Source organism: Colobus angolensis, unplaced genomic scaffold, assembly GCF_000951035.1.
Source record: "Colobus angolensis palliatus isolate OR3802 unplaced genomic scaffold, Cang.pa_1.0 Scaffold88, whole genome shotgun sequence".
Taxonomy (NCBI): domain Eukaryota; kingdom Metazoa; phylum Chordata; class Mammalia; order Primates; family Cercopithecidae; genus Colobus; species Colobus angolensis.
In genome coordinates, this window is record NW_012122709.1 from 694,450 (window position 1) to 720,441 (window position 25,992).

At 41.0% G+C, this 25,992-nt stretch overlaps 1 protein-coding gene across 4 annotated transcripts in view; it reads right to left on the minus strand.

Moving 5' to 3' along the window:
* GPC3 (glypican 3) overlaps nucleotides 1-25,992 on the minus strand; it is a 470,409-nt gene extending 444,417 nt beyond the window's left edge. For all 4 annotated transcript variants that reach the window (XM_011930705.1, XM_011930704.1, XM_011930703.1 and 1 more), the window contains exon 1: nucleotides 25,621-25,992. In XM_011930705.1, coding sequence (XP_011786095.1) covers nucleotides 25,621-25,795 — 175 coding nt within the window. In that variant the 5' untranslated portion in view covers nucleotides 25,796-25,992. The remainder of the gene's footprint in view (nucleotides 1-25,620) is intronic.

Consider the following 25,992-nt stretch of genomic DNA (forward strand, 5'->3'; position numbering starts at 1 on the left):
CAAGAGGTGGAGGTTGCAGTGAGCCAAGATTGGGCCACTGTACTCCAGCCTGGGAGACAGAGTGAGACTTCGTCTCAAAAAAAAAAAAAAATCTGAACATCTTGAAGATACAATAAAGAGATGTTTTGCTTGAATGAACTGTGATATAATTTATTACTAATTATTTTAAGACAACTTCTCACACACATTGGGTCCAGCTTTGGGTCATATAAGTAAAAGGAGATATTTGGGCTATGGAAGCTTTTTCTCTGGGGGATTACTCCACTCCTAGAGGCTAACCACAGATGGTCCACAGAAGGCTCTCTCCTGAGGCATACTCTTGTGACAGGAGATCTTTTCAGGCCTGGCTACCTGTGGCTTGGCCTTCTTGACCAAGGCTCTTTCCTTTGGGCCTACTTCTTGCTCTTTGTTGGCTCCATTTAAATATCTGACCTTTTAGACTGCTCCTGGTTTTCTTTAGCCACCTCCCCCAGGAGTGGGACTTCAGCTTCTCTTTGCCATGAAGTCCTATGCTTACCACATTCACTTGTAGACCCCATTCCAGGCTTAATCCCCGTCCATACTCAGAAGAGGAAAGCCAACAGTGTGTATGGGGCTGTTTAAATGTGTCAGTTCTATTGGATTTTTTTCCAAGTCAGCATTAATGGCTCCGAGGTTAGCATCATCACAGGCACTAGCAGGCAGCAAATAACAAAACACTTAATGACTCCTCAGGTCAAGTTGTTTACAATTTAATCCTAGCCCTATCACTTGCTAGCTGCACAAGCAAGGGTAGGTTATTCAACCTCTACCTGACTTTTTACCCTTATCTATAACATGGGATCATCAATAGTACTTAACCTTATAGAGTTATTACAAAAAGTGAGATTATGCATGTGAAGCTTTTAGTCTTTTTGATACAAAGTAAATATTCGATATGTATTAATTAAAAGTAAACCAAAGATAAATTCATGCTGAGAGACTAGACTTTCACACAAAATAATAGCTAGAGAACAGTAAAAGTTGGTATATGGTTATGTGACAAAATATGCAGTATATGTTCTGAGATAGAAGAAATAGTCTACATTCTAATTAGGTTAATGGTTACATGGGTGTACACATCTGTCAAAACTCATTGAACTCTTCACTTAAAATGAGTGCATGTTATTGTTTGTAAATTATATCTCAATAAAGTTGACTTTTAAAATATGTGTGATATAGATAACATTTGCTGGATAAGGGAATGCTTACCAGAGGCTCTAGGGGTCAAAGAAGGCTTCCAGGAGAAGGTGAGGCTTGAGGTAGACCACAAAGAATGGAAAATATGTGGAAAGGCCAATGGGTGAAATGTGTTTGGAAACAGTGGAATAACGGGGCAAAGCTAACATAACGGGAGACAGGCTAGACCCTAGGGCATAATAGCTTATCAGGTAAGACAGGCTCAAATTTGAAGGGCCTTGAATGCAGGCAGAGGCCTGTGGGCTTGACTCCTAGGCAGTAATGGACCACTGGAGGTTCTCAAGCAGAGACATAATATGATGAAGAGTGCTGTTTAGGAAGATTAGTCATACAGCTTGAAACTGGGAAATGGACTAAATAATCCCTCAAGGTCACTTCCAGGTTTCTGATTCTCTAATTATCTTTATTATGTTCTATATGTTGGTTATTTTACTAGACTGCAATTTTGGTTAATGACTACAAATTGTCAAAAATCACATTAAAGAACAGAAGAACTATTAATGTAGACCTTGATCCTTACACTTTTCTAAGAGCAGATAAAGCATATTCAAACAGCAACAGAAGAGAATGAATCGTCAGGGCTCAGTAACAATGAAAATTGAAATCTTTTCTATATATATATGATGATTTGACACATTTCATTGCCAAGGTCTGCTTTACGAATGGCAGATTATATTTTTTGCTAACAAAGGTATTTTGTGCTGAAAATAATAATGCAATGTTATCATTAAATTAATATTAAACAAAGGAATTAATAATATCCCAAACTGGTTGCTTCATGACTTGTAGGGAAAATAATAGATGCCTAATAAAATCATTCAAAGGATTAAGCACAGATTGCTCTACTAATGAACCAAAAAAAGCCAAAACAGGCATTTTTTAAAAGGTATTTTTTTAAACGCAGGACAAGTCAATTTGCCATCCAAAAATATGAACTAATTTCCTTAGCATATAATAGTGACATGCTATTAGAATGACATCTTTTCCCCTAATTAATCATTATCTAAATCAAATCTTACACACGCTCATTTAATTTCTCACTAATCAAGATAGGAATACAGATGAAAGAAATGGCTGCATTAAAAACCGGTGGGGAAAGTGATGATTGCTGGTGAAAGAAATCATCTTAGGGAACCCAGCTGAAGGTTACCCTTCTGTTATTTAGCCTGAAAGAACATGACCTTGCAGAGGGTGCACCTGGGTATCAGGAGCTCAGACTTTAAATCAAAGATCGTGCCTGGGGCCACCATGGACTCTGCCTCTGTAAAAGGCAGGCCAAAATGTCGCTACCACACTGGAGTACTGGGAGTTTAAAGCAGCCCTGGAGATAAGGCATTCTCTAAGCCCGAGAATTAAAGAATGAATTACCTTTATCTCTACTGCCAACTGTCAATTAACTGCCTATCATTTCATGCCCAGTAAAGGTTGAATCCCCAGATCACTACACTCTCCCATAAAGAGGTTCTTTCTGGACCACATTCCCAACTAGTGGTCAACATGCGCTCTGAGAATACAAATTCACTGATTATATCCAGCTTGCCAAAGTGGTGAACAATTCATTCATCCAACATTTACTGAATGCCTACTTTGTGCCAAGGACTATGCCCAGCCCAAGGAATATAATAATGAACAGGATATGGTCCCTGCCCCAGAGTTCATGAATTGGTGTAGAAAATGGACTCTCAAATTAACTAGAAACCTTTCACTCATTCTGGATACCTCACTCACACCCTCATCTGCTATAGCCAAATGTCACCAAATGCTACTGATTTTGCTTTCTAAATGTCATCATTCCCCTCCTTTCCATTGCTGCCTCATCACCTCACCTTCTTTCACTTGGACAACTAACAACAGCCTCCAAACTGGCCTGCCTGCCTCTATACCCTCCTCCACCCAACTCCCAGAGAGGTATTTCTAAAGTACATATCTGATTATGTCATTCTATTTCTTTTAAAACTTCCAAGAAAATGGAGTAAGGGCACAGGGGTGTGAAAGTGGGTGGCATCTTCAGGCACTGCCAAGGAACCTGGCAAGGCTAGAGGGAAAACTGAAGTGGTGGAGAGTGGCAGAAGCCAGATGACAAGGAGCTATGTGAACCCTGCTACAAGATGATTACTTGTTATCTTTGGATTGGATTCCCATGGGAAAGAATGTTTATGGGAGCAGAAGGAGATGAACTCCAAAAACTTTCTATCCATTGAATTCCCATGGAACTCTCCAGTCTTTATAAAGACACTTCTCACACTCTGTAAATTGCAGCGAAGTTATATATGCATGCCTTATTTCCAGTAGATTTAAGTTCCTTGAGGGAAGGACCCTTGACTGATTCATCTTTGAATCTCAAGGGGCCCATTGTAGTTTGGGCTTGATGTTCTCTCCTTTCACTTGGAGGTAATGCCAGAACTTCAAGAGAGTTCAGTTTAAAAGGAGCTGGGTCAGATTAATTGATGCTACTAGAGCAACTTTTAGAAAAGCGAAAGTATTCACACACAGACACACACATCATTGATTATTTAGATGAGGGGAAACACCCTAATAAAAAGAAAACTGGGTTGGAGAACAATGCCAGCTATGCTGGAGTTGGGATGCAGAATCTTTTAGTTTAGAATTCTGCCAGAGGGACTAAGCTAAGGCAATTTTCCTGCCTCCCCTAGTCAGTCACTTCTTCACTAATTGTTATTCTACTCAGATAAGTAGCTGAGATCCTGTCTTTCAGGAGATGTATAATTTTTATTTTTCAGATACAATCTTTAAATATGCAGACCTGAGGCATAGTTGAGAATTTCAACACCTTAGGCCCAATCTAAGTGCTAGGTCCCTCCCTGCCATGTATGAAATCACATCAGAGAGGATAGAGCTCTTCCCTATCAAAGCTAAAATGTTATTATCTGCTCTGCTACCAAATCAGCTGTGTGACTTAATCAAGTGTGTTCCCAAATCTGGGCCTGTTTTCCTCAAAGGGATTGGACTAGCAAGTCTAAGTTTCCCAACTGTAGGGTAATCAATATTCACTGAGCCCATTCTCAACCGGGTATTGGGCAGACACAAAAGAAGCAAAGGACTTGCTTTTGCCTTTTAGGAGGGTTTTGTCAATATCACTTGAATACACATGAATACGGATATGGGGCTAAGGCAAAGACCAACAAGATGGCCTTTATAGCACTGTATCCCGAGTAATAACCACATGTCCTTTTGTATATATGCCCCTGTATCTCCAGAGGCCAACCAATGGCAGATATCCTCCTGATGGATGGCATGCAGCAGCAAAGGGAAAAACTCTGAAATCAGACCAGAATGTGAACCTCAACTTGGCCACCCACTTAGCCATGTGATCTTAGGCAAGTTACCTAATCTCTGAGCCTCAGCTTCCTTACCTATGAAATGGAGACAATAACACCTACTCTCAAGGTGGTTGTGAGAATTAAATTAAACTCTTATTTAATGTTTTCCAAACACATGCCTCCATTTCCTGCTTCCCCGTTTTGCTCATGCTTTTCCTGTCTCTGGAGTGCTCTTTCCCTAGCTTCAGCTATTAAAATCTTCTCATCCGTAAGGTCTCTCTCAAGTGTCTTTCATGTTTTTTTTCCCCCTCCCCTCCAAACGAACTCTTTGAGCTGCTATCTCTCAGAATTTTCAGTACACTTCATACTTCTCTAAAAATGTGTTTTGCAATCTAGGTTTTGTAGTCATTGGTGTACCTTTCTTATCCCTACTATTAAGTTGTAGGTTTCTGCGGGCAAGAGCTATATTTTGGCCATCTCTGTATTCCCTGACATGGCACAGTGGTTCAGTACATAGTACACACTCAATAAATGGTTGTTAATGAACAAATATTAGTCAACAATGACAGCCTACTTCCTATACATAGTAATCTCCCTGTCTCTTGAGGCATTCAGGCATAATTTGGGTAGCAATATCATACACCACAGAATGGACTCCTACACTAGGTAGGAGGTTGAATCTGATGACCCCCAGGGTTCCTTTCTGTTTCCATGAAGGCCACACTCTAACTCGCTAATCTCTTGACACACCACAGTTGTCACTGGTATGCTCTGATAATGCATCAGAAGAGAGATGCCCCACAGCCATAAATGTTAGAACTGGTCTTTTTGTCATAAGCAAGTGTGACAGCATTTCTTCAGAGAATATTTCATCTGTGAAAACTATATATTTACCACTTTACATGCGAGTTGTACCTAAAACTCAGTATTCCTGAATCTAAAAAGGAAGACTTTTGCTTCACAGATGTTTCTGACTTCTAAAATTCCTGTAGCTGATATTTCAGCAAACCACAAAGACCAGGTGAAAAGCTGCAGTAGATTGCAAGTGCACCACCACCTTGATCCTACAGATCCTGCAAAAAGGTTTTTCAGGTGCGTCATAAGCAACAATTGCCTTCCCATGGCAAAAGTGCTTAGAAAAAAACATTATATTTTTTCAGAAAAAAAATCCAACAAGAATGATGAGGTAAGACCTAAAGCCTATGGTGAAATGGCTTAACCAAAGTAGTAACTCACCAATGATAACATATTTAGACATTAATAGGCAGAAACATTTAGGTCGGGTAGAGGGGGAAAGAGAGTGTATTAGTGTACTAGGGCTTCCATATCAAATTACCTCAAATTGGGTGACTTAAAACAACTGAAATTTATTCTCTCACAGCTCTGGTGGCCAGAAGTTAAGTTGTCTTGTTTCAGACCTCTTCTTCCGATCCAGGGACTTGGGTAAGAGTCATTGTTTCAGACCTCTTCTTCTGATCTTGTTCAGAACTCTTCTGTCTCAGAACTCTTCTGATCCAGTGACTTGGGTAAGTCATTTTATTTCCCAGGTCCTCAATTTAACCATTTAAAAAATGAGTTAACAGTAGTTGCCACCCACATCCCCCTCAGGAAGCACACTGACATTTTTGACACTTTACAACTAACTTTAAGATTTCTTCAAACAAGTTCCTCCTTACAGTAGAGAGTTCTGGTAAACTGGTATGATTCAGAAGACCCCAGAAAGCTCTTCTCTATATGGTGGGTTGAATGGTGTCCACCCCACCCCCGCTCCCCCAATATATGTCCATGTCCTAATCCCTGGAACCTGTAAATGTGACCTTATTTGGAAAAAGCGGTCTTTGCAGATGTAATTAAGGATTAGGCTAGAGATCTTCCTCCAGCACAGGACAGAAGGAGTAGGGGGGAGGGAGGCAACCCAGAACACCTGGATAGGACCGGGCTGGAGAGGTGTCAATCCTCCTGGATTATCTAGGTGGATCCTAAATCCAAAGACAAGTGCCCTTATAAGAGACACACATAGGAGAGACACAGGAAGAGTAAAAGGCCATGTGAGGATGGAGGCAGAGATTGGAATGATACAACCAGAAACCAAAAAATGCCTGGAGCCACCAGAAGCTGGAAGAGGCGAGGAATGATTCTGAGAATCTGTGGAGAGAGCACAGCCCTGCTGACCCCTTGATTTTGGACTTCTGACCACGAGGGCTGTGAGAGAATAAATTTCAGTTGTTTTAAGCCACCCAATTTGAGGTAATTTGATATGGCAACCCTAGGAAACTAATACACTCTCTTTCTTCCTCTACCCAACCTAAATGTTTCTGCCTAATAATATCTAAATGTTTCATCATTGGTGAGTTACTACTTTGGTTAAGCCATTTCGTCAGGTATTGTCTTCATGTATTATACTCTGTGAGTAATGCCCTCATACCTCAGGCTAAAGACTTTACTAGGAATCTTCCTCTAACACAGGACAGAAGGAGTGGGCGGGGAGGTGGAGAGGCAACCCAGAACACCTGGATAGTACTGGAGAGGTGTTAAAAAGGAGGGAAAGATCAAGAAAAAGATAAACGGACCAAAACCAAATTTTCTGTAAGGTCAGCTCTGAGTAAGTAATATTAACAGAGGCCGAATATTACTTTAACAGCCATAGTCCCATATAATAAGAAGGAAAAAGTCTTGCAGAAGCAAAAAATACTAATAATATTGTCTTCGTTGGCCCATATTCCAGAAAGTCTGTTAGAAGAATGCTCAGGCCAATCTAAAAGCCTCATTCTCACTGCTCAAAGTCATTTCTTCTGTTATGCTTATCAAATTAGGCATATTTTGAATACATGAAAAAAACTGCTTCAAGCTATTAGCAATTGAATAATCACAAAGGGAGCTAGGCAATATTGAAAGATGAAGATCAGTCTGGGCCTCCAGCACAACTCTGAATTTGGTATGAGCTGCTCTTCACATTCCCCCTGTCCTGGTCTTCAGCATTCCTGGAGATGCTGTTTAATAAGCTCCCAGGCAAATCTTTCTGATGCCCAATTGCCCTTACTGTTAAGATGCTTCTCCTAGCTCTAATGGCTAACTTAAATTTCAGTTTCAAGCCATTGCACCTTGTAATTACATTCTCAGCCACTGTAAATAATCCATGCCCTCTATTATATCTCTCCCCTTTCCCTATGATAGGAACCTGTGGAAAAAGGAGTCAGTTGCCTTGTTAGTACAACATATACACTGCACCTGAGCAAAATGCAGCCAAAAGAAAATCACTCACTCTTGATCCCCGAGTGAGAAGCACTGTTATTGATCTTTTCCTTTTTCCCATTCTTCAGCTTATCTGAGTGTCAACACTAACGTGCTCTAGTGCTGTGGCATTTATGCCATCTTGGGGAACAGCTGTGTAAATGCTCCAGTAATTTTACACATCTTCAACATACTGTTGTGTTAGAACTTGAGTATCTGAAGGACTGGGAAGGACAGATTTTCCTCCTCCTCCTCCTACCCTCATGTAATGCGAATCAGAATCCTCACTAATTCGCCCTCCTTCTGCATGTTACTAAAGTCTAGACTTGGTGGCAACCCTTTCCTATGGAAGAGATTTAATGGAGGAGAAAGTGCACAGGAGGGGAGTTGACAAGTAAAGCACTGCAGAGCAACTATAAGAAACTTGGAGACGCAAGAGTTCTTGGAAAGCTGACACTGGAAACTAGAGGATATTGTTTCAAAAACACCCACACGTACATTAGTGAATTCACTTTTCTCTGAACCAAATGTTTCCAAAAATTGAGGGAAATCTTAGGTTATGAATGTAACACATGAAAGACTTTTAAGTGATGCTCAGTAATAACTTTTTTACTTCTTGCTTTCTTTAGGAGCTATGAAAAACACAAATTATCCAAACAGGTGATTTGGAGATTTCCCTTCCATTCCTATGGTTTTACTGAAAAACTCAAAAACGGGTAAGAGTAACTTCATTCTCCCATCAAATCGTGGGTGACCCAGATACAGAGATCTCCAGATCCCAGTGTGGGCTCCGAGACGTAGCACCAGGAGGGCTCTAGATCAAGCTGAATGAACCAAGCCTGGATCCAGAGTCCCCTGTGGCTTGCCAGTCTTATATAACTTGTCTTCAGAAAATCACCAGCTCTTGAGAGGACAGCAGTTTGGTTCAGGAATATGCCTCATTTATTTTTCACTTTTTTTTTTTTTTTTTTTTGAGACAGGGTTTTACTCCCATTGCCCAGGTTGGAGTGCAATGGTGCAATCTTGGCTCACTGCAACCTCCACCTCTCAGGCTCAAGTGATCCTCACCTCAGCCTCCCAAGTAACTGGGATTATAGGTGCACAGCACCCTGCCCAGCTAATTTTTTTTGTAGAGATGGGGGATTTTGCCATGTTTCCCAGGCTGGTCTTGAACTCCTGAGCTCAAGCCATCTGCCCACTTCAGCTTCCCAAAGTGCTGAGTGGGGTGAACCACTGTGTCCAGCTTGCTTTTTACTTTTTTTTTTTTTTTAAGGGAAAACTGAAAGGGAAATGGTGACACTATGAGGCCAATTGCCCCAAACTGTGCTGACTGTGCATGTCTTAGGAGTGCTGGGTTCAAGGTAGCTGATGCTACACTGGGTTGAAGCAATGATGGAAACAGGTTGATACAATCATTGAGACAATTCAATTCAAAGGATGACCTTCACCAAACAGGAAAAGAAATACCTGTAACCCCTGGCTGCTGGGCTGCCTTCATGATGTAGCATTCCCACAGGTTCAAGCCACTGTACTGGTCTTCCCATTTCTTCCTCTTTCCCCCTCAACCAACGTGGGGACCACTCCATAAATGGCCGTCGTCTGTCTACATGTCTGCTTCTCCCACCAAGAGCAGGGAGAAGGGAGTACTTGAATTTGAATCCCTAGCATCTCACACATACTGGGTTCTCAAAACTGATTTAAGGAGTAATTTCTACAAATGCTGAACCCATCACAAGAGTAATCATTAGGAACATGGCTCTGGAACCAGACTAACTGGGCTTGATTAATTTCATAGCTATTTGACCTTGAACAAGTCATTAAACCACTCTAAGCATCAGTTTCCTTATCTGTAAAATGGGGAAAATAATACTACTCACCTGGTAGTGCTGTTGTGAGGATTAAGTGGGATGTTGCCCATAAAGGGCTTAGCACAGCGCCTGGCTCAATAAATGTTAACGATTATTAGCACCGCCCCCACCACAGGTGCTCAATAAAAACTTGCTGAATTGAAGTCACACTAGTGGGAATGACTAGCAGATGTGAAGTCGACCTGGGTTTTTTTTTTTTTTTTTTGCTTTTTAGTTTTTCCCTCCTCACTGCACTCACTGCACCAGATGACCTCTGTGAATGTTTTTTTTGTTTTTTTTTTTTTTAAATAGAAAACGGATAGAATAGGGGATACTTAGGCTGCACTTTTGCACTGATACCCATTTTTCATTCAGGGCAGAAAACCAAGTCTGGCAAAGTCAGGCACATGATTTTCCAAGAAATATGACAAGGCTATTAAAAATCCTAAATTAAAGTTGTATAATGAGCATGAATCTGAATACATTTAAATGTCCTCTACAGCCAGTAATTCCAGCAACATCCTAATATATTTTTAAGTGTGTTTCTGCAACTGTGAGGAGACCAACGCTCTAAAACAGCAGAATTTCTTCAGGAGTGGGGGTGGAGAGGCAACACACAATTGTCATGAAAATTAACCCCTGAAAATGCACAGGACTTTATTACCAAATGGATGTCTGAGGAGATTACTAGATTTTTAGGGTCTTTACTATAAAGAGAGCAACCTGCATGCCTGACATAATTAAGAAGAAGAGGCTCAATTATCTAGTAAACTGAAATTTCAAACCACCCTGCCTACCTAAATGAGAAAAGCTGCTTAGACTAAAGCGTCATTACTTCTATTTAGACGAGCCTTAGCAAAGACATACAAGGAGCTAAAGAATGGGACCCCACATTCTTCCCTAAGCCACAACAATGCCTGTTTATGTAAATAGGATTTTCAATAACACAACGGAATCTGAAAAAAATGTTTTCATTATTGTCTCTGAAAACATGCAAATGCAGAAGATGAAAGTCAAGGGGCTTTCACTATGATGGGCACTGAATACCCTAAAATATTTATTCTACGTGAATCTGAGCCTGGATTCCAAGTGGATCTAAGAAACAGGCAACGAGGATTTCTCCTTTAAAAAAACATCTGAGTGCAATATGAGGAGGCACAAAGGTTTCTCTGACTCCATGGCAAGTTGAATGCATATGCAAAAAAATCCTCAGTTTAAAAAGAAATAAAAATAGTAGTAGATATCTATTTACCTTAATTTGGCAGCCCCTTCCAAAATCTGGGCCAAAATATAAATATCCTCACCTCCATCATCATCACTAGATGACAATCAAACACTCCTACACGACCATAACAACCTCCAGGCACAAACTAAAAGCTCATTAAAGAGTATATGAAGGCTATTTATAGAAGAACTAAACAAAGAAGAAAAGAACTATTAACAAAATTAATTAGACGATTCATACTTTTGACAACTATTACTATTTGTTTGAACTCAAGCGTCTAACTCCTTTACTGACAGGTATCGATGACTATAGCGATACCACATATCTAGAGTTTTAAACTGACCTTGTAGCTTTTTGGTTCAAGAACTCAGGTTTTGACCTGTACTCCGTATATCAGCCTTCCTGTTGCTGTTTAGGCAGCTGATAAGAGACAGAAATCCTTCTTGCTCATTAGGCCACTAGCTGCTGTTAAGCAAAGGGCTGGGGAGGGGCGTGCTCAGTGGCCCAAAGGAATGTGCCGGGCTCCACATATAAAGCCAGCTCCGATTTGGGGTTAAGAATTTAACCTTAAAAGGCTGACAAGTCATAAATTTGCTTGAGGTTCATATATATGTGTGACTTTCACAGTTTATATTTCCTAGCCAGGACCCAAAGTCAAAACATGCCCCCTGATTAATGAATGGTACTAATTGTTATTCCTGACTTGAGAACATTAGTCTTTATCCATAATATTTTCTTAAAAAACACACAATCTCATACCTAAAACTCTCTGGCTTAAGGGAGTTTGGATAACCAGTTAGAAAAAAAAAAAAAATAGGAAGAAGAACCTAATGTTATCTGTTACTTGGTGCTACTATTTTGGTAGTCAAGATTGACTCAAAGATTTTCATTTAATTGTGTCCATCAAGCAAAGTGCAAAGGAATGTCCTCCAAATCTAAACATCTGAGATAAAGCAACCATCTGCGACTATGCAAAAAAATGAGCTGGGGTTGGGGGGTGTGGAAAGATCGGGGGCAGGGCTAAAATGTCTTCAAGCACATTTTGTCTAACTTATCTTGTTAAATATTTATACATAAGTGCATAACCTAACAACCTTGGCCAAGCTTGGAAGAGATAATAGATACAGGACAAACAACAGAGCCCCTAAGTATAAAGACAAAGAGAAAAAATACCAAGGAATAGTCCAATTGGAATACAATCTCTAACCTGCAGTCAAAATTGAAACTGGAACAATAAAACCCCACAAGCAAAACAATGTCCCTGAAGTGTGATCACTTCATCAGGGAAAAGCAGGTTATAATTTGGTTAGCTTACAAGGTAGGTGTCAGTTCTAACCCACACTAGCGCTGTTTCAAAGGGGCTCCCTTATCTTTAGAAAAAAGGAAAGCATTCAATGTAAGAAAAGATATTTCTAAGAACAAAGATGCAATTTTCATGTATTTAGAGTTATGACAAGGTGAGAGAGAATGTAAACTACATAGCAATGATCTGAGGTACACAGGTCATCTAGCCTTATTCTATCTGTACAGAAAGCTTTTTAAATACTCAGTTCTTAGAAAATGGAATGTAAATTCATTGGTGTATATTTTAGAGCTCTTCATTTTCAAACTAAAGAATGGAATTTTACAATATCCCAAGATAAGTAAACCAGGTACCCAAACAAAATGCGTGGGCAGAAATGGAAAGCCTGTTTTCTCTCCAGTGAGGACAGACAGAAGCCGAGGAGGCAGAGGAAAATGGAGGAAGAGAGAGGAGAGATGGAAATCAGAAGCTACAGGGAAAGGAAACACAGCTTAAAACTAAAATGCAGAGGAAAATATAAAACATTTCACTCATCCTGTTTTTTAAGAGAGAACAAGAAACACAAAACCATTTAATAAATATAACAAACCATAAAGCACCTTCTGTTCTAAATTATAACCAGTTGAGAGAGGGTGTGAGGGTAGGAGGAAGGGGAAAAGGGAAGATGTGGAGAACAGTCAAACCAAAAGATGAAGGAGGGCCTTCAGTAGCTTCAGAGGTATACTGAGCCCCAGGAGGGCTGTGATGAGAACACACAGAACATCCATTGTTCTCCTTAACTGTGGGTGTTAGAGTAACCTAGGCTACTTCTTATCACTACTCTATGAAATGTTGAGGGGCTTTTCAAGAATCTTACCCATTTTACCTAGAATTATTAGTTGGTAGTAAATTTCATTGCCACTAGGATCTAATTTGAAGATAAAACTGGATATGTTGGGAAAAGACTCTGAATGACTGAATAAATGCTGGTTCCAACATCTCCTTCAAGCTTCCTAAATTAGGCAACCTTACACTCTCAAAGAACAAAGAAAAAGCAATCTGACAGCTTTTGAAGGCCAAAAAACCCTTCAGGCAACGTTATTAAGTTGACCTACAGCACTGAAGTTTTAAAGCCAAGAAATGACTTAGGTTTTAGAAATTAACACTTGTATAAAACCTTCAGAATACCATGGAGAAAATAAACCTTTATTTCAGAAATAAACTTTGAAGTTTGAAAACAAAGCAGAAAACCTGTTTCTGAAACAGAAAGGACTATTTGAAACACTGAGCGTAGTTCTTCTACAGCTCTTTGAAACTTTTCAACAGTTCCACTCTGACTTCTGGAGATGGCCAAGTAAGATATACCCCAGAATGCCAACAAAAGAAAAAGTGGGAAACCATTGGTTCCCTATGGGAAGAGCCAAATGATCTCAGGAGATAGCTGCCTCTGGCCACATTAAATTAAGCCAAGGCCAAGACTAGACGTTCTACCCATCTAAGGCAGCAAAGGCAGTGCTTTCCAACTAGTTACAAATTATTAGCCACTGAGCAGAGATCCTACTGGCTCTCCCTAGCCCATTCAATATCACATTCTCATTCATTGGCTCAGTCTGTTATGCTTAAATAGAGGCCATGCATGCCAAGGCCATAAGAGTGAGAGACATAATAGACAGAGGTAGACTTGCAAGATTTAGTCACTTAATTTGGGTGTGGGATGTGTAAAAGGAGAAATCAAAGACAATTTCAAGGTTTCGAGTTGTGCCAGACAGAGATACCATCACCAGAGATATAGAACGTTAAGGAGAGGCAGGTTTGTGTGGATGGGAAAAGAAGATAATGGACTAATTTTTGGCTCGGTTGAAAATGAAACACTGGCAGGACTTCCAGATGGACACGTCCAGCAGACAACTGGGAAATACTGAACTGAAGAGCAAGGAAGAGGTCAGGTTGAAAAGAGATATGGGAATCATTCAAAGAGCAAAGATAATGAAGTCATGGGAATGGATTTGGGAATAAGCAAAGAGAGAACAGAAAGGGCAAAAGACAAACACTACTGGGACACTTACATCTAAAGTGTAGGAGGAAGAGGGCAAACAAGCAAAGATTGAAGTGAGTAGGAAGGGAACCCAGAGTACACAGTGTCACAGAAGTTGATAGAGTATGAGAATTTAAGTCAAATACTTTATATCCAGACTCTATCCCTTCCTCTCATACTCCAGTAGATATTCTGGAAACAGCATGAGCTATGGAGTAAGACAAACCTGGGTGAAAATTCCGGCTCCGCCACTTACACAACCTTTGGGAAAGTAAACTTTTCTGAGCCTCAGTTTCTTCATCTGTAAAATGGAGTTGATACCACCTACCTTTCAGGTTTCCTGTGTTGATTAAATGAGAGGTTACATATAAAGTAATTGACATATAGTAGGCACTCAGTAAAGGTTATTTTCCATAATCTTCCCTCATGGTCCTTCTAAACTATTCCACCAACCTGAAAGTGGTGTCAAAAAATCGACTGGAATACAAGGAGTTTCAAGCTTATGTTGAAAGAAACACTGATGAAGGCAATCTCGTAAACAACGGACAAATTAAAGAAACCATTTATACCAGAGGAACAGAAAATTATACAACCCTCCCCAACCCCCAAACCAAAAAATAATACATCTCCATAGACACTTATGAAAGATCAGCCCAATTACACAAGTATTCCTAGCATTTACTTGGAACCACATGTTTCAGAGACCAGCCATGAGGGCCAAGTCTGAAACAGAATACAGACTAGAGCTCCAAAAGCTACACATTGTTACAGTTTTCATTCTTTACATTGGGAAAGTACTCCCCTGGGGGAGGGACAGAGGAGCCACCATGTTGGAACCACTAAAGTTGCTAGAACTCAAGCTACAGACACTTTTATGAGTGGTTGCATTGTGTGCACATGAGATATATGAGGACAAGGCTTTCACAAGACAAATGTAATGTGTGATTGTGAAAGACCACCTACTGCTAAGAGTAACAGCTAACAACTGTCAGGGTTTTTTTGTTTTGTTTTGTTTTGCTTTGTTTTTGTTTTTGTTTTTTTGTGTGTGGTTTTTTTTTGTTTTTGTTTGTTTGTTTGTTTGTTTGAGAGAGAGTCTCACTCTGTCACCCAGGCTGGAGTATAGTGGCGTGATCTCGGCTCGCTGCAACCTCTGCCTCCTGGGCTCAGACAATCCTCCAACCTCAGCCTCCTGAGTCACAGAGACTACAGGTACATGCCACCATGCCTGGCTGATTTTTGTATTTTTTGTAGAGGTAGGATTTCACTATGTTGCCCAGTCTGGTCTTGAACTCTTGGGCTCAAGCAGTTCTCCAACCTCAGCCTTCAAAAGTGCTGGGATTACAGGTGTGAGCCACCGTGTCCAGCCTTTCCATTTAAATAACATGCATAATTATTCATTATTACTATTAAGAATAATAGAAGTCTGACTCTTTGATTCTAATATATTCCTCTACATAGAGATGTATGTGTATGCACGTGTGCACATGCACGTGTGTGTGTTTGGTAGTACATTATTTCATCTGCAGACTCTTGGATCATGACAACATATACTCATACTTTCTCTTAATCAAGAGGGTTCTTGAAGTCTTTGGCAGGTTTTTTTTTTTTTTTAAATCATCAGATGTTGGCAAAATACATTTTAATACATGTCACATGCAAAAGCCTGGAAAATATCATCCACACTCATGACTTCCAACTTAAGCCTATATGCTGATGAGTCCCAACTATGTGCTTCTCCTTAACTCCAGAAGAATATATACACTCTTTCCCAGTGATCTCATCTGTTCCCAGGGCTTCAATTACCATCTATATGCTGATAATTTCCAAGTATACATCTCCATCCCTGATTTCTCCCTCTTTTGTAATCCAAAACGCAACTTGAACTACCTAGCAGACATTTTCTACCTCCATCATCAAAGGACCTTTCAAACTCAATCTGTTTGAAACCAAACTGATTATTTCAGCCCTTAAAAACATGTTCCTCCTATATTTCAAGCACACTCATTTGTTCAACAAATATTTACCAGGCACCTATTATGTGCCACAGCACCACCACCCAGAAAAACCAAAAGTTCTAGATTCTCCCTTCTGTCCTCATATCCAGTCACTAAGTCATGTCTATTCTATTCCCTCTATTCTCTCAAGTTTAGATTTTATTCTCCTATTTATGGTCCCCTGCCCTATCACCTGTGTTACTAAAACTCCCTGCCACTGCTCACTCTCCAGTCATCTTCCAACTGAATAATGTTTCCCTTCTTAAAATGTTTTTAAGGCTCCTCATCATCCTTGGATATAACCCAAACTCCTCATCATTTCCTTTTTTTCTAATTCATCTTCTTCATCTGTGCTCTGAGAAATCCCAACTACTCCAGTCCAACAAATGTGTTATTTTGTCTCTTAACTTTGTACCTTTGTACATGCCTTACATGATAGCCACCCCCACCCCTTTTTTATTGAGACAAGGTCTCTCTCTGCCACCCAGGCTGGAGTGCAGCGGTATGATGGTAGCTCAATGTAGCCTTGAACTCAGCCCTCTTAAGACAACTAGGCAACTTCCTCCATAGCTCAAGAGCCCTCAGGCCTCCACATGGTGCCCAGCTCAATGGCAGGCCATAGTCATGCTGCCTTGACATCTATGTTTTTCCTTGCCTGGATCCCTTGCTAGGCAGGGAGTTCCTTGCTGGCAGTGATTTTATCTTGTTCATCAGCTCCTAGCTCAGTACCTGGCACAGTATCTGTGCTCAATAAATGTTGGTTGAAGTAAAGAATACATTTTAAACTTTTAAATATTTATGCAGAAATGGCATATAAAGTTCATTATTAAGTGAGTTCCTATTCTGCAAATTTCCATCTGTTTTCCAAATCAGATAACTGTGGTCCTCAGTGCAATCACTCCATGAAACCTAACCTGGAAACTGCTTCTTGAGTCACATTCTCATTTCTATGGTGCTCAACATGCAAAGCTGCCAGTGCTAGAAGTAGTTCTCCAAAGTGGGCCAAATTCATATTATTGGTGACTGTCACTGCTTAACAAGGATAACATCTGTGTACTTGGGGAAATGATGGAACTTGATTTTAAGAGTGGTACCTCTATGATATCAGTGACGATTAGCTCTGCTACAATTTCAGGCCAATCCAACTGAAAAGGGTTTACTCAATCTCTGAAAGCTGTACCCATTAGATCTCCCCCAGCATAAATTAGGCTTAGTCTCTAGATTATTAAAGGCATAAAGATCTAGGGATATTATATGTGTGTATGTATGAGTGTACAAATATGTGTGTGTATGAGTGCTGGAACCAGGCAAGTTGTTGGAAGTCGGAAGTGACAGATACTTTATGAGTGGTTGCCTTGTGTGTACATGAGATAATATGAAAGCAAGGCTTTCATGAGACAAATGTAAGGTATGACTGTGAAAGACCACCTACTGCTTAGAGTAACAATTAACTTTCAAACAGTTTAAGTAACAGAAATATTTATTAATTATTGCTGTCTAAATAACAGAAATCATTCTATACATACATAAAATCTATGAATACAAATATATAAAACATATCCAAACACCACACTTAGGTAAAGCTATAGCTAAAAAATATTTCTTTACTTGTCACCTCCTCTTCAATCGTAAGTTTTAAAAGAGGGGCAACTCGTCAGGAGCAAAATTGGTTCACATCTGAAATCCCAGCACTTTGGGAGGCTGAGGCAGGTGGATCATCTGAGGTCAGGAGTTCAAGACCAGTCTGGCCAATGTGGTGAAATGCCATCTCTACTAAAAATACAAAAATTAGCCAGGTGTGGTGGTGGGCACCTGTAATCCCAGCTACTCAGGTAGCTGAGGGAGTAGAATCTCTTGAACCTGGGAGGCAGAGGTTGCAGTGAGCTGAGATTAAGGAGAAGAGTATGCAAATAGAATTCTGATTTTTGTTTTCAAATGAACATCATCCTTTTGTTTTTTATCCTTTTTCCTACTTGGGCCTCTATTTGAATATTTGAAAGAACTTCCCATCAACTTTCAATTAGTTTACCTAGGCAACTAATTGAAAGTTTGGCCTAATGCAGACAGAAATTAAGAGAACTCTAATGAGGCCCTTTATCCTACCCAAATGAAATTTCCATGGCTGAAAATCCACTCTGTATTACGTTCTTTTTTAAATTTTATTTATGTATGTATGTATGTATGTATGTATTTATTTGACAGAGTCTTCCTCTGTCGCCCAGGCTGGAGTGCAGTGGTATGATCTCAGCTCACTGCAACCTCTGCCTCCCGGGTTCAAGCGATTCTCCTGCCTCAGCCTCCTGAGTAGCTGGGATTACAGGTATGTACCATCATGTTCAGCTAATTTTTGTATTTTTAGTAGAGATAGGGTTTTGCCATGTTGGCCAGGCTGATCTGGAACTCCTGGCCTCAAGCAATCCACCTGCCTTGGACTACCAAAGTGTTGGGATTAAAGGTGTGAGACACCATGGCCAGTCTGGATTATGTCCTTTTAAATGTACATTTATGAAGCTTGATACCTTAGGTAAGAAACACCAAACACTGAGGAAAAACTTACATACATTCAGTGTATGTTTCTATAACTGGCACCAAGTTGCATTATTTTCACAAACCTAAATACCACAGATCTGTAAGGTGAAGATAAACATATGCATTTAGATATACATGTATAATATATCTTCAATTTATCTTGAAATTACTTATAATATCCTTATAAACAAGCACAAAATACTTACCTCTTATAAGATTTGACTAGTCTATTTCTTTCAGAGAGTTATAGTATAGCCAAATGAATTAAACTAATATCCTTTATCACTTACCTATAGAAAACAAATGGATTTTTGACCTAAAAAAAAAACTGGTTACTTTTTTTAGAAGCCTTAGTATATTGGTAACAATAAATCAACTACTTAAATATTGGCTTTATGGAAATTTTATGTTTGTAACACATTTCTAACTCCATTCATTCAGTCTATAAATATATATTGAGTACCTATTATTTGTACCCTGTACTGTGCTAGACACTGGGATACAAAGATGAATAAGATGTAGCCCCTAACCTCAAGATGATCACAGTCTAGTAAGGAAGACATCATTAGAAACATGAACTTCAAAGTTGCCATAATCGGGGACTTCTAATTTTCCAGTAATAAATTTAGTTGCAAAAGGCAGACAAAAAGGCCATTTAAAATTTTACTCTAAAGTTGTACTTTCTTCTGGATTTATAAGGAATAAATACATGTTTCATTGTGGAAATTTTGAAAAATACAGAATATTTTCAAAAACATCACTTCTACTGAGACATGTACATTTTTCAGCTTTCAGGTGGCTGGGCGGTGGAAGTTTCTTTTATAATAGCTTTTGATTTCCCTTCTTATTGCCACTCCCACTTGTATTTTATCTCCCTTCCTATCAATTATTTATCAATATAAGCCAATTAAGTACACTTCAAAGAGCTTAGTAGATTTACTAATCTAGCATATAAATACAATTTCAGCTACTAGAAGTAATTAACTGTTCGGAACACTAGCAAGGCATTCTGGTCATAACATTGACTTCCTTTTATTCATGAGGAAGAATACAAACCCTCAAATTAGGCTTTGTCCAGCTACACACAAAAAGAGGGAAAAGTGAAAATGCCTCTCTTAGTAATCAATCTTGATTCATTTTTTTAAATTGCAAACAAGTATTTCTAATAATTAACACTTGCTTAATCGATCTTGAATTGCCCTAATTAGAAGTACAGAACTATATCTTCTTTACTTTGTATATTCAACAAGATATTCAAGTAAGGCTACAATGTTCCAATGAGCATTCTCACCGCCCCCCCTCCCAAACACGTAGCATTTCAAAACACACACTTCTAATATACCCACCTTCACCTTGATTTTTGAACAGCATTCTCCCTGTCATTATGTCTCAGAAGGTAAATTCCCATTACTTTATGCTGTCTCTAAAGCCAGTCTGGGGCCTGTAACTTGGATTCTATTTTCTGATGCTCATTTCCTAATGGAGTGCCAGGGATCCTGTTTCAAGCCAGACAATTTGCTAAATATGGGCAGATGAGTGGGAGATTTTTCTGCCCACACTTTCCATTAGATCCTAGATTACCAAAAACGTCTAACCCATTTACAAGATTGGCTAGCACTGAATAGATATTGGCTCCTGGAATAGGCTCTTGAATTGAGCCTGCACACGAATTCTGATTCCAGGTTACAAAAACCTGTGAGATACTTCAACAGGTCCATGCATGTGTTATATAGCTCAACTTCCAAATATGGTAATATCAACCTTAGCAAGAAAGGTCTAGCTGACATTAAATCAAAGAGGGCTTGATTTAAGAGATGTCCTACAATTTATGTGCTGTAATAATTGTTGATCGTTAATGATACTAAGCCAGTCATAACAATTCTGCTAATTTCAATTTGTTATTTGGGTACTCAACAATTTAATAAGCCCCGCTGATGGTAAGAGGTGCCAGCTAACTGAGGTAAGCCTGCATCTGTCTCCAGCCAAAATATATGTAGGCTGAAAAGTTTGTCCACATGCCCCAATAATGTATCGTAACAATTTGGGCTTAGGCTTTTAAAATATGTAAGATGACATATGGCTTAAGAAAGTATGTGAGAGTTCATAGGGAATACATAATGATCTAGAAACTCTATTTTTGTCAATTATTTACTAAATGCTGTATGGCCTTGTGCTCAACACTGCTCAAATGCAGTGCTTTCCCTTTAAGAGGCTTATAATCTAAAACATACAAATAACCATATGCAGAAAAAAAGCTAGAGATCAGAGTAAAAGGAAGCATTCACAAAAAAATGTACAAATTCAGCATGCCAGAACTTTTCAGTTGAGCAACATGATCCCCAGTGAAATTCTTTCCAAATGATGTATCGTGTGCACAAGTTATAAGTGATTATCTTCAATTTTCTTAGAAATGAGTAATAAGATACCTCTTAAGACCCATGCTTTTGTATATGCATCAAACACTGAAGTTGGCGTGGTCATTGATAGCTGTCATTTAGGGAGAAAACATATTTTCTGTCTTTTCTCATACCAGACAAATCCAGGACTCTTTTCTCCCAGATCGGTAATAAGCCGCCTTTTTCTAGGCTACAGTGAACAGCAAACATTGCAACTCTAAAGATGGAAGTAGCAGAATGCTCAAAAATATTGCATCAAAATATTGGATACAACCTACCAGCCCATAAGAAAAAAACACATTGCAAAACTGATACCATCTGCGTCATTTAGCATCCATCAAAATGCTTATGTCTGTATTTCCTAATGCTTCCAAAATGGAATTTGCTCCAAGAATTAAGAAACTCTTTTTAAGATGGCGGCCCTATTAAGAGACTTCTCCCTATCTCCCACTTCATCTCTTCAGTTCTTTTCCCTTGCCCAGGCTGGCTATTGTGACCATTTCAGCCAATTTCCTGGAGGTATTTTCTAGCCCTTTTCACCCTTTTTAATCCTACAAGTTTCCTGGGAAGCCTGTTTACTTGTATGCTCCCCCACTAGACTGTGAGCTCCTTGACAAAAGGGATTGTGTCTCACTCCTCTCTGCACCCCCAGCACCTATTACAGAGGCTGCCAAGGAGTTGGCAGTGTTAGACTCCTTTCAGCCCAAGGTGCCCCACCAATCATCAGCCATGTCCTCCATCAGATTGATGGCTCCCTCTAAGCACAGCTTGGTATCAGTATCAGGATTCATGTACTATTCAGACCACATTTGAAAGAATTCTCTAACTGTTCTAAGTTAGCACACGATACAAAATTTTTTGTATTGTTCAAAGTTTCAAAGTTTTAACAAATCACCTGGTTACCCAAATATCTAGTGCAATCTCAGAAGAGAGAAAACCTTTCCACACCTCACTTATTATTCTCTCTCAATATTAGGACCGCTAACTGCTTCAAACTAATTGGGGAACCGCAGCTGGCAACCCAGATACGGAGGCTAGTTCTCACAGTAAAAAAAAACAACAACAAATACCAAACTCTCTCTTTGTTTCAAGCACGTTGCTTTTTATTTTTATGTTGTTTCATCTATTTCAAGAAACTCCAAGTCAATTTTGGCTGTTCAAGACTGCCTTTTACCCATACAGGCATTTGGCCTTCTGGATTGGTTCTCGCACTTTCCAAGGCCTTCCAAGGCAAGATCCCTCAATCTTTTGGGAGTTGCAACACTACCACGGTTTGTTTGATTTTCTCATTTCCATCCATCCCTTACGCTACCCCCCTCCCCCGACAAAAGTGGTGTATGGCATTCATAAAGTGAATTACACTTGATTTTTGTTTAGAGGAATTTTTTTCCAGACTTCTGTAACATTCCCTTGAGACAATTGGAAACATCATTGTCTGATTACTAGCTCACTTTCCTTGCCTAAAATTGTATCCATTCTTGATTGCGCCTGTGGGTAGGTTAAGCAAAACAAAATAAACATCTAGACTTATGAGCTCATTGGCTTTTTTTCTGAATTTTTCTAAATTAAATAAGGGCAAAAGAGCTGCACTGAAAGTCAGTTATATGGATTTTTCTGCCAAATGCTAACTCTGTGCGCCTGGTTTCCATCTGTGGTGCTTTCCAAGTTACAAATCCTTAAAAAAATAAGTGGGGTATGAAGAGATCTATGGATTTTGGGGACATGCTATTTAGAACTGCTATCCTGTGACTTGAACACTCCAAAAGAAATGGGAACATGAGATTTTAAGGCTTTAGATCAGCTTTGTGGAAGTCTAGTGTAGTCCTTTAGCACCAGTGATTTATTTTTTAGGCTGGCTTGTCTCAAATGCCATTTAGTCTCATCCATATTAGCATAAGAAATGTACCTTATTCAGGCTAACCCAATTCTGCTAATGGCCGAAGTTAGCCGTCAATCCCAAATGCTCCCCCTAAGTGAAACAGGACATTCTTGAGGATTTCTCCTTACTGTGACTGAATCTCATTTGATCTGGGACAAAGAAAGCTTTAATGCAGTTAATATAGTACAGCAGGCAAACTGAACGTGGCTTAAAATATGGATGTGGAGGGGGGAAAGTCAAGCGGTCATCGTGATGGTTCATAATTATCAAATAATTTTCAGCTCTCTTTCAATTTCCAACCACTGAACGACAGCAGCAAATTATACATTTATTCACTTCGAAATTATGCACTTACCATTGTATTTAGTCTGCCATTATTGTCTCTTCCCTAAAATACTGATGCGCTCTTTCCACACATGAACATTAGGATTTTCACATTTTCCACATCTACAGTGACCATATTTGTCCCACTAAAATTCAGGACACATGGTTTCATGCCAGGGCAGAGTATTAGAAACCTGCACTGCCCCCGGAAAATCCAGGATATATAATGGTAGCTGTATGGGGATCACTATATTTGAAGTTTGGCTTGGCCAGTGCGAGTCAGGACAGTGCCTGCCATGTAGAAGGTGCTCAACAGTGTTTGTGTTTGTTAAATAGAACTAAAGCAGGGAATGTTGGGTTTATATGATGAAAACCCTTGAAAAGTGATTTCTCCTATAGAGTTTGTGAAATAGCAGAGGAAAATGAAAAACCTTTATTACAAATCCCTCTTCTCTATAAGTGTATGGCCATCCCTAGGCCTAAAGGGAGGGAAAGAGCCCAGGCCAAATCTCATACACACAGTGTGTGGGCCCTCCCAATACTTTTATACAGATGCTGCAAAGAGGCAGGCAGCCAGAGAGCTGGGGGAGAGCGAGGGAGGGAGATTGCCTGCAGGAGTGTGTGTGGAGGAGGGGGTTGCTAAATGACTATCTGTGCTTTCCTCTGGCCTTTTTCTTCTTTTGGGCACCATCTTTACCTCCTGGCTTTGAATCAGCCAAATGTGGCCCCAACCCCAACCCTGGACCCATTCGTCTTGTGGGGGCTCAGCCTGTGAGGACCAATTTTTACATTACCAACAAAAGCATGTTCTCTAGCCTTAACAATCTAATTACCATGGCACTTCCAGGGGAGAGAGATTCGCCAGTTGTTTCAGTTCTGTGGAACTGATTCATAGGTTGCCCCTTACAGCTCCTGCACATGCCCACGTGGTACATTATTAACACTTAACAGTGGATGAGGTAGTTCGACCCTCCCTTAGAGCGAAATCCTGCAAAGCAATATTTAACATATGCGCAAATGCATTTCAGTCACCAAAAAGGGTGACCAATTACCTTTGCAACTAAACAGCAGGCTCACTCGGCTCTTTTCATCAACCTAAAGAAAAGGCTGAGGGCGCGCTGGCTGCCTAGGTAACCTCCTACCAGTGAACGCTGGCTGGTAGCGCCCACGGGGAGCGCATCCGCATTCACAACTTAGTCCAACCATCGGGCCCGCCTCCATGACTTGTTGAGAGCCACCAGCCAAGTTTTGGCTAGGGCTGCTCCCCGATCCTTCGGAAGCGCGGGACGCGCGCCTCACTGGATGCCTGAGTTGAGAAGAGACCCCGGAGGCCACAAACGTCTCACGGTTACAGAATACAACTGGCCGTTTCTTCTCAGTGCACCCCTGACAAATTAACCTGTTTGAAACCGACTCTTCTTGTCCGCATTGTCATTGTAGCAACTTGGTCTAATTGGATTCTAAGGCGGGCGTTAGAAGCCTAACCGCTGGACAGTCAATCACGCAGGGCCATTAATATTCATCTGTTGACAGCGGCAGCCCTTGGCTAATGTTAAAATACGTCGTTACGGCACGATCTGATTGTGCAGAACAAAAGGCAGGCGTTCAGAAACTTTCCTCCACCTAAAATCATCTCCCCTTTAGGATCCAGCCTGTCAAGAAGGCAGATGAATTTGGGAGGGGGAGGAGTTAAATTTCTTTGGACTCCGGCTCCCTGGGCCAGCAGCACCGGTTTTAAAGCGATTTCGCTAACCTATGTAAGGGATGCTGTTTTGAAGGAAAAGGTTCAGTCCTCCTCATTTTGGGAACCCTCTTACTCAAAAGTTTGCCTCGGTGTGTCTTCACCCGCCACTGCAGATTCAGAAATCTGTCCTCAACTTTGCTTGCGCTTGGGCCCGTGAGCTTAGGAAACCCAGGCTGGGTAAAGGAGGGCATGGGGGGGCACGCTGGGGAAGGGACGGCTAGAGCTGTGGTCCAGCTAAGGCTGAAATTCTGACACGTATGTGCGAGCAAGGATGGCAAATTCCCGAGGCACCAGCTCGGCTGCGGGGCGCCAGTTCGCAAAGACCCGGGAAAATAGCTCCCACCTTCTCGCCCTTCCAAAAAACAGGCGCTCACGAGAGGGCGATCCCCACGGTTCCTCCCGCTCACACCTTCCCTGACAGCAGCATGAGACTGGGGGATGTGGGCTCCGTCCACACACACCCTCTCCCTCCCTCAGTAGATCCAGCCAGGCCCCAGGCACACAGACCACTCCCAAGTGCCCAGCTGCAGGGCGCACGACTACAGCCCGGCGGGGCTAGCGCGCTCAGGGCACAGCCACCACGCGCCCCTTGGTCCCCGCTGAGTGCGGGGAACGCTCAAGGGACCCCTCCTCACCTGGCACGGGAGTTTCGGGCACCCACTTGAGTCCGGGCTGCAGTCTCTGGAAGAAGGAGCGGACTTGGTGACAGGTGGCGTCCGGCGGCGGCGGCGGGGGCTGCGCCTGTCCCGGGAAGTCCAAGCTGAGCAGCATCGCCACTACCAAGCACGCGGTGCGCACGGTCCCGGCCATCCTGCTTCGCAGGGAGCTAGGAGAGCGCGGGAGAGTGGCAGCCGGAGCGAGAGCAGTCCCAGGACTCGGCAAGCCTGGCAGTGGCCGTGAGGAGCAAGAGACGTGCTGCTACCCAGCCGCTGCAAAAGTTTCCTCGCAGCTACCTGGGCGCTGGGCGAGGGCGGGAACCGCTTGGCGGCGCGGGGCAGGGCGGGGCT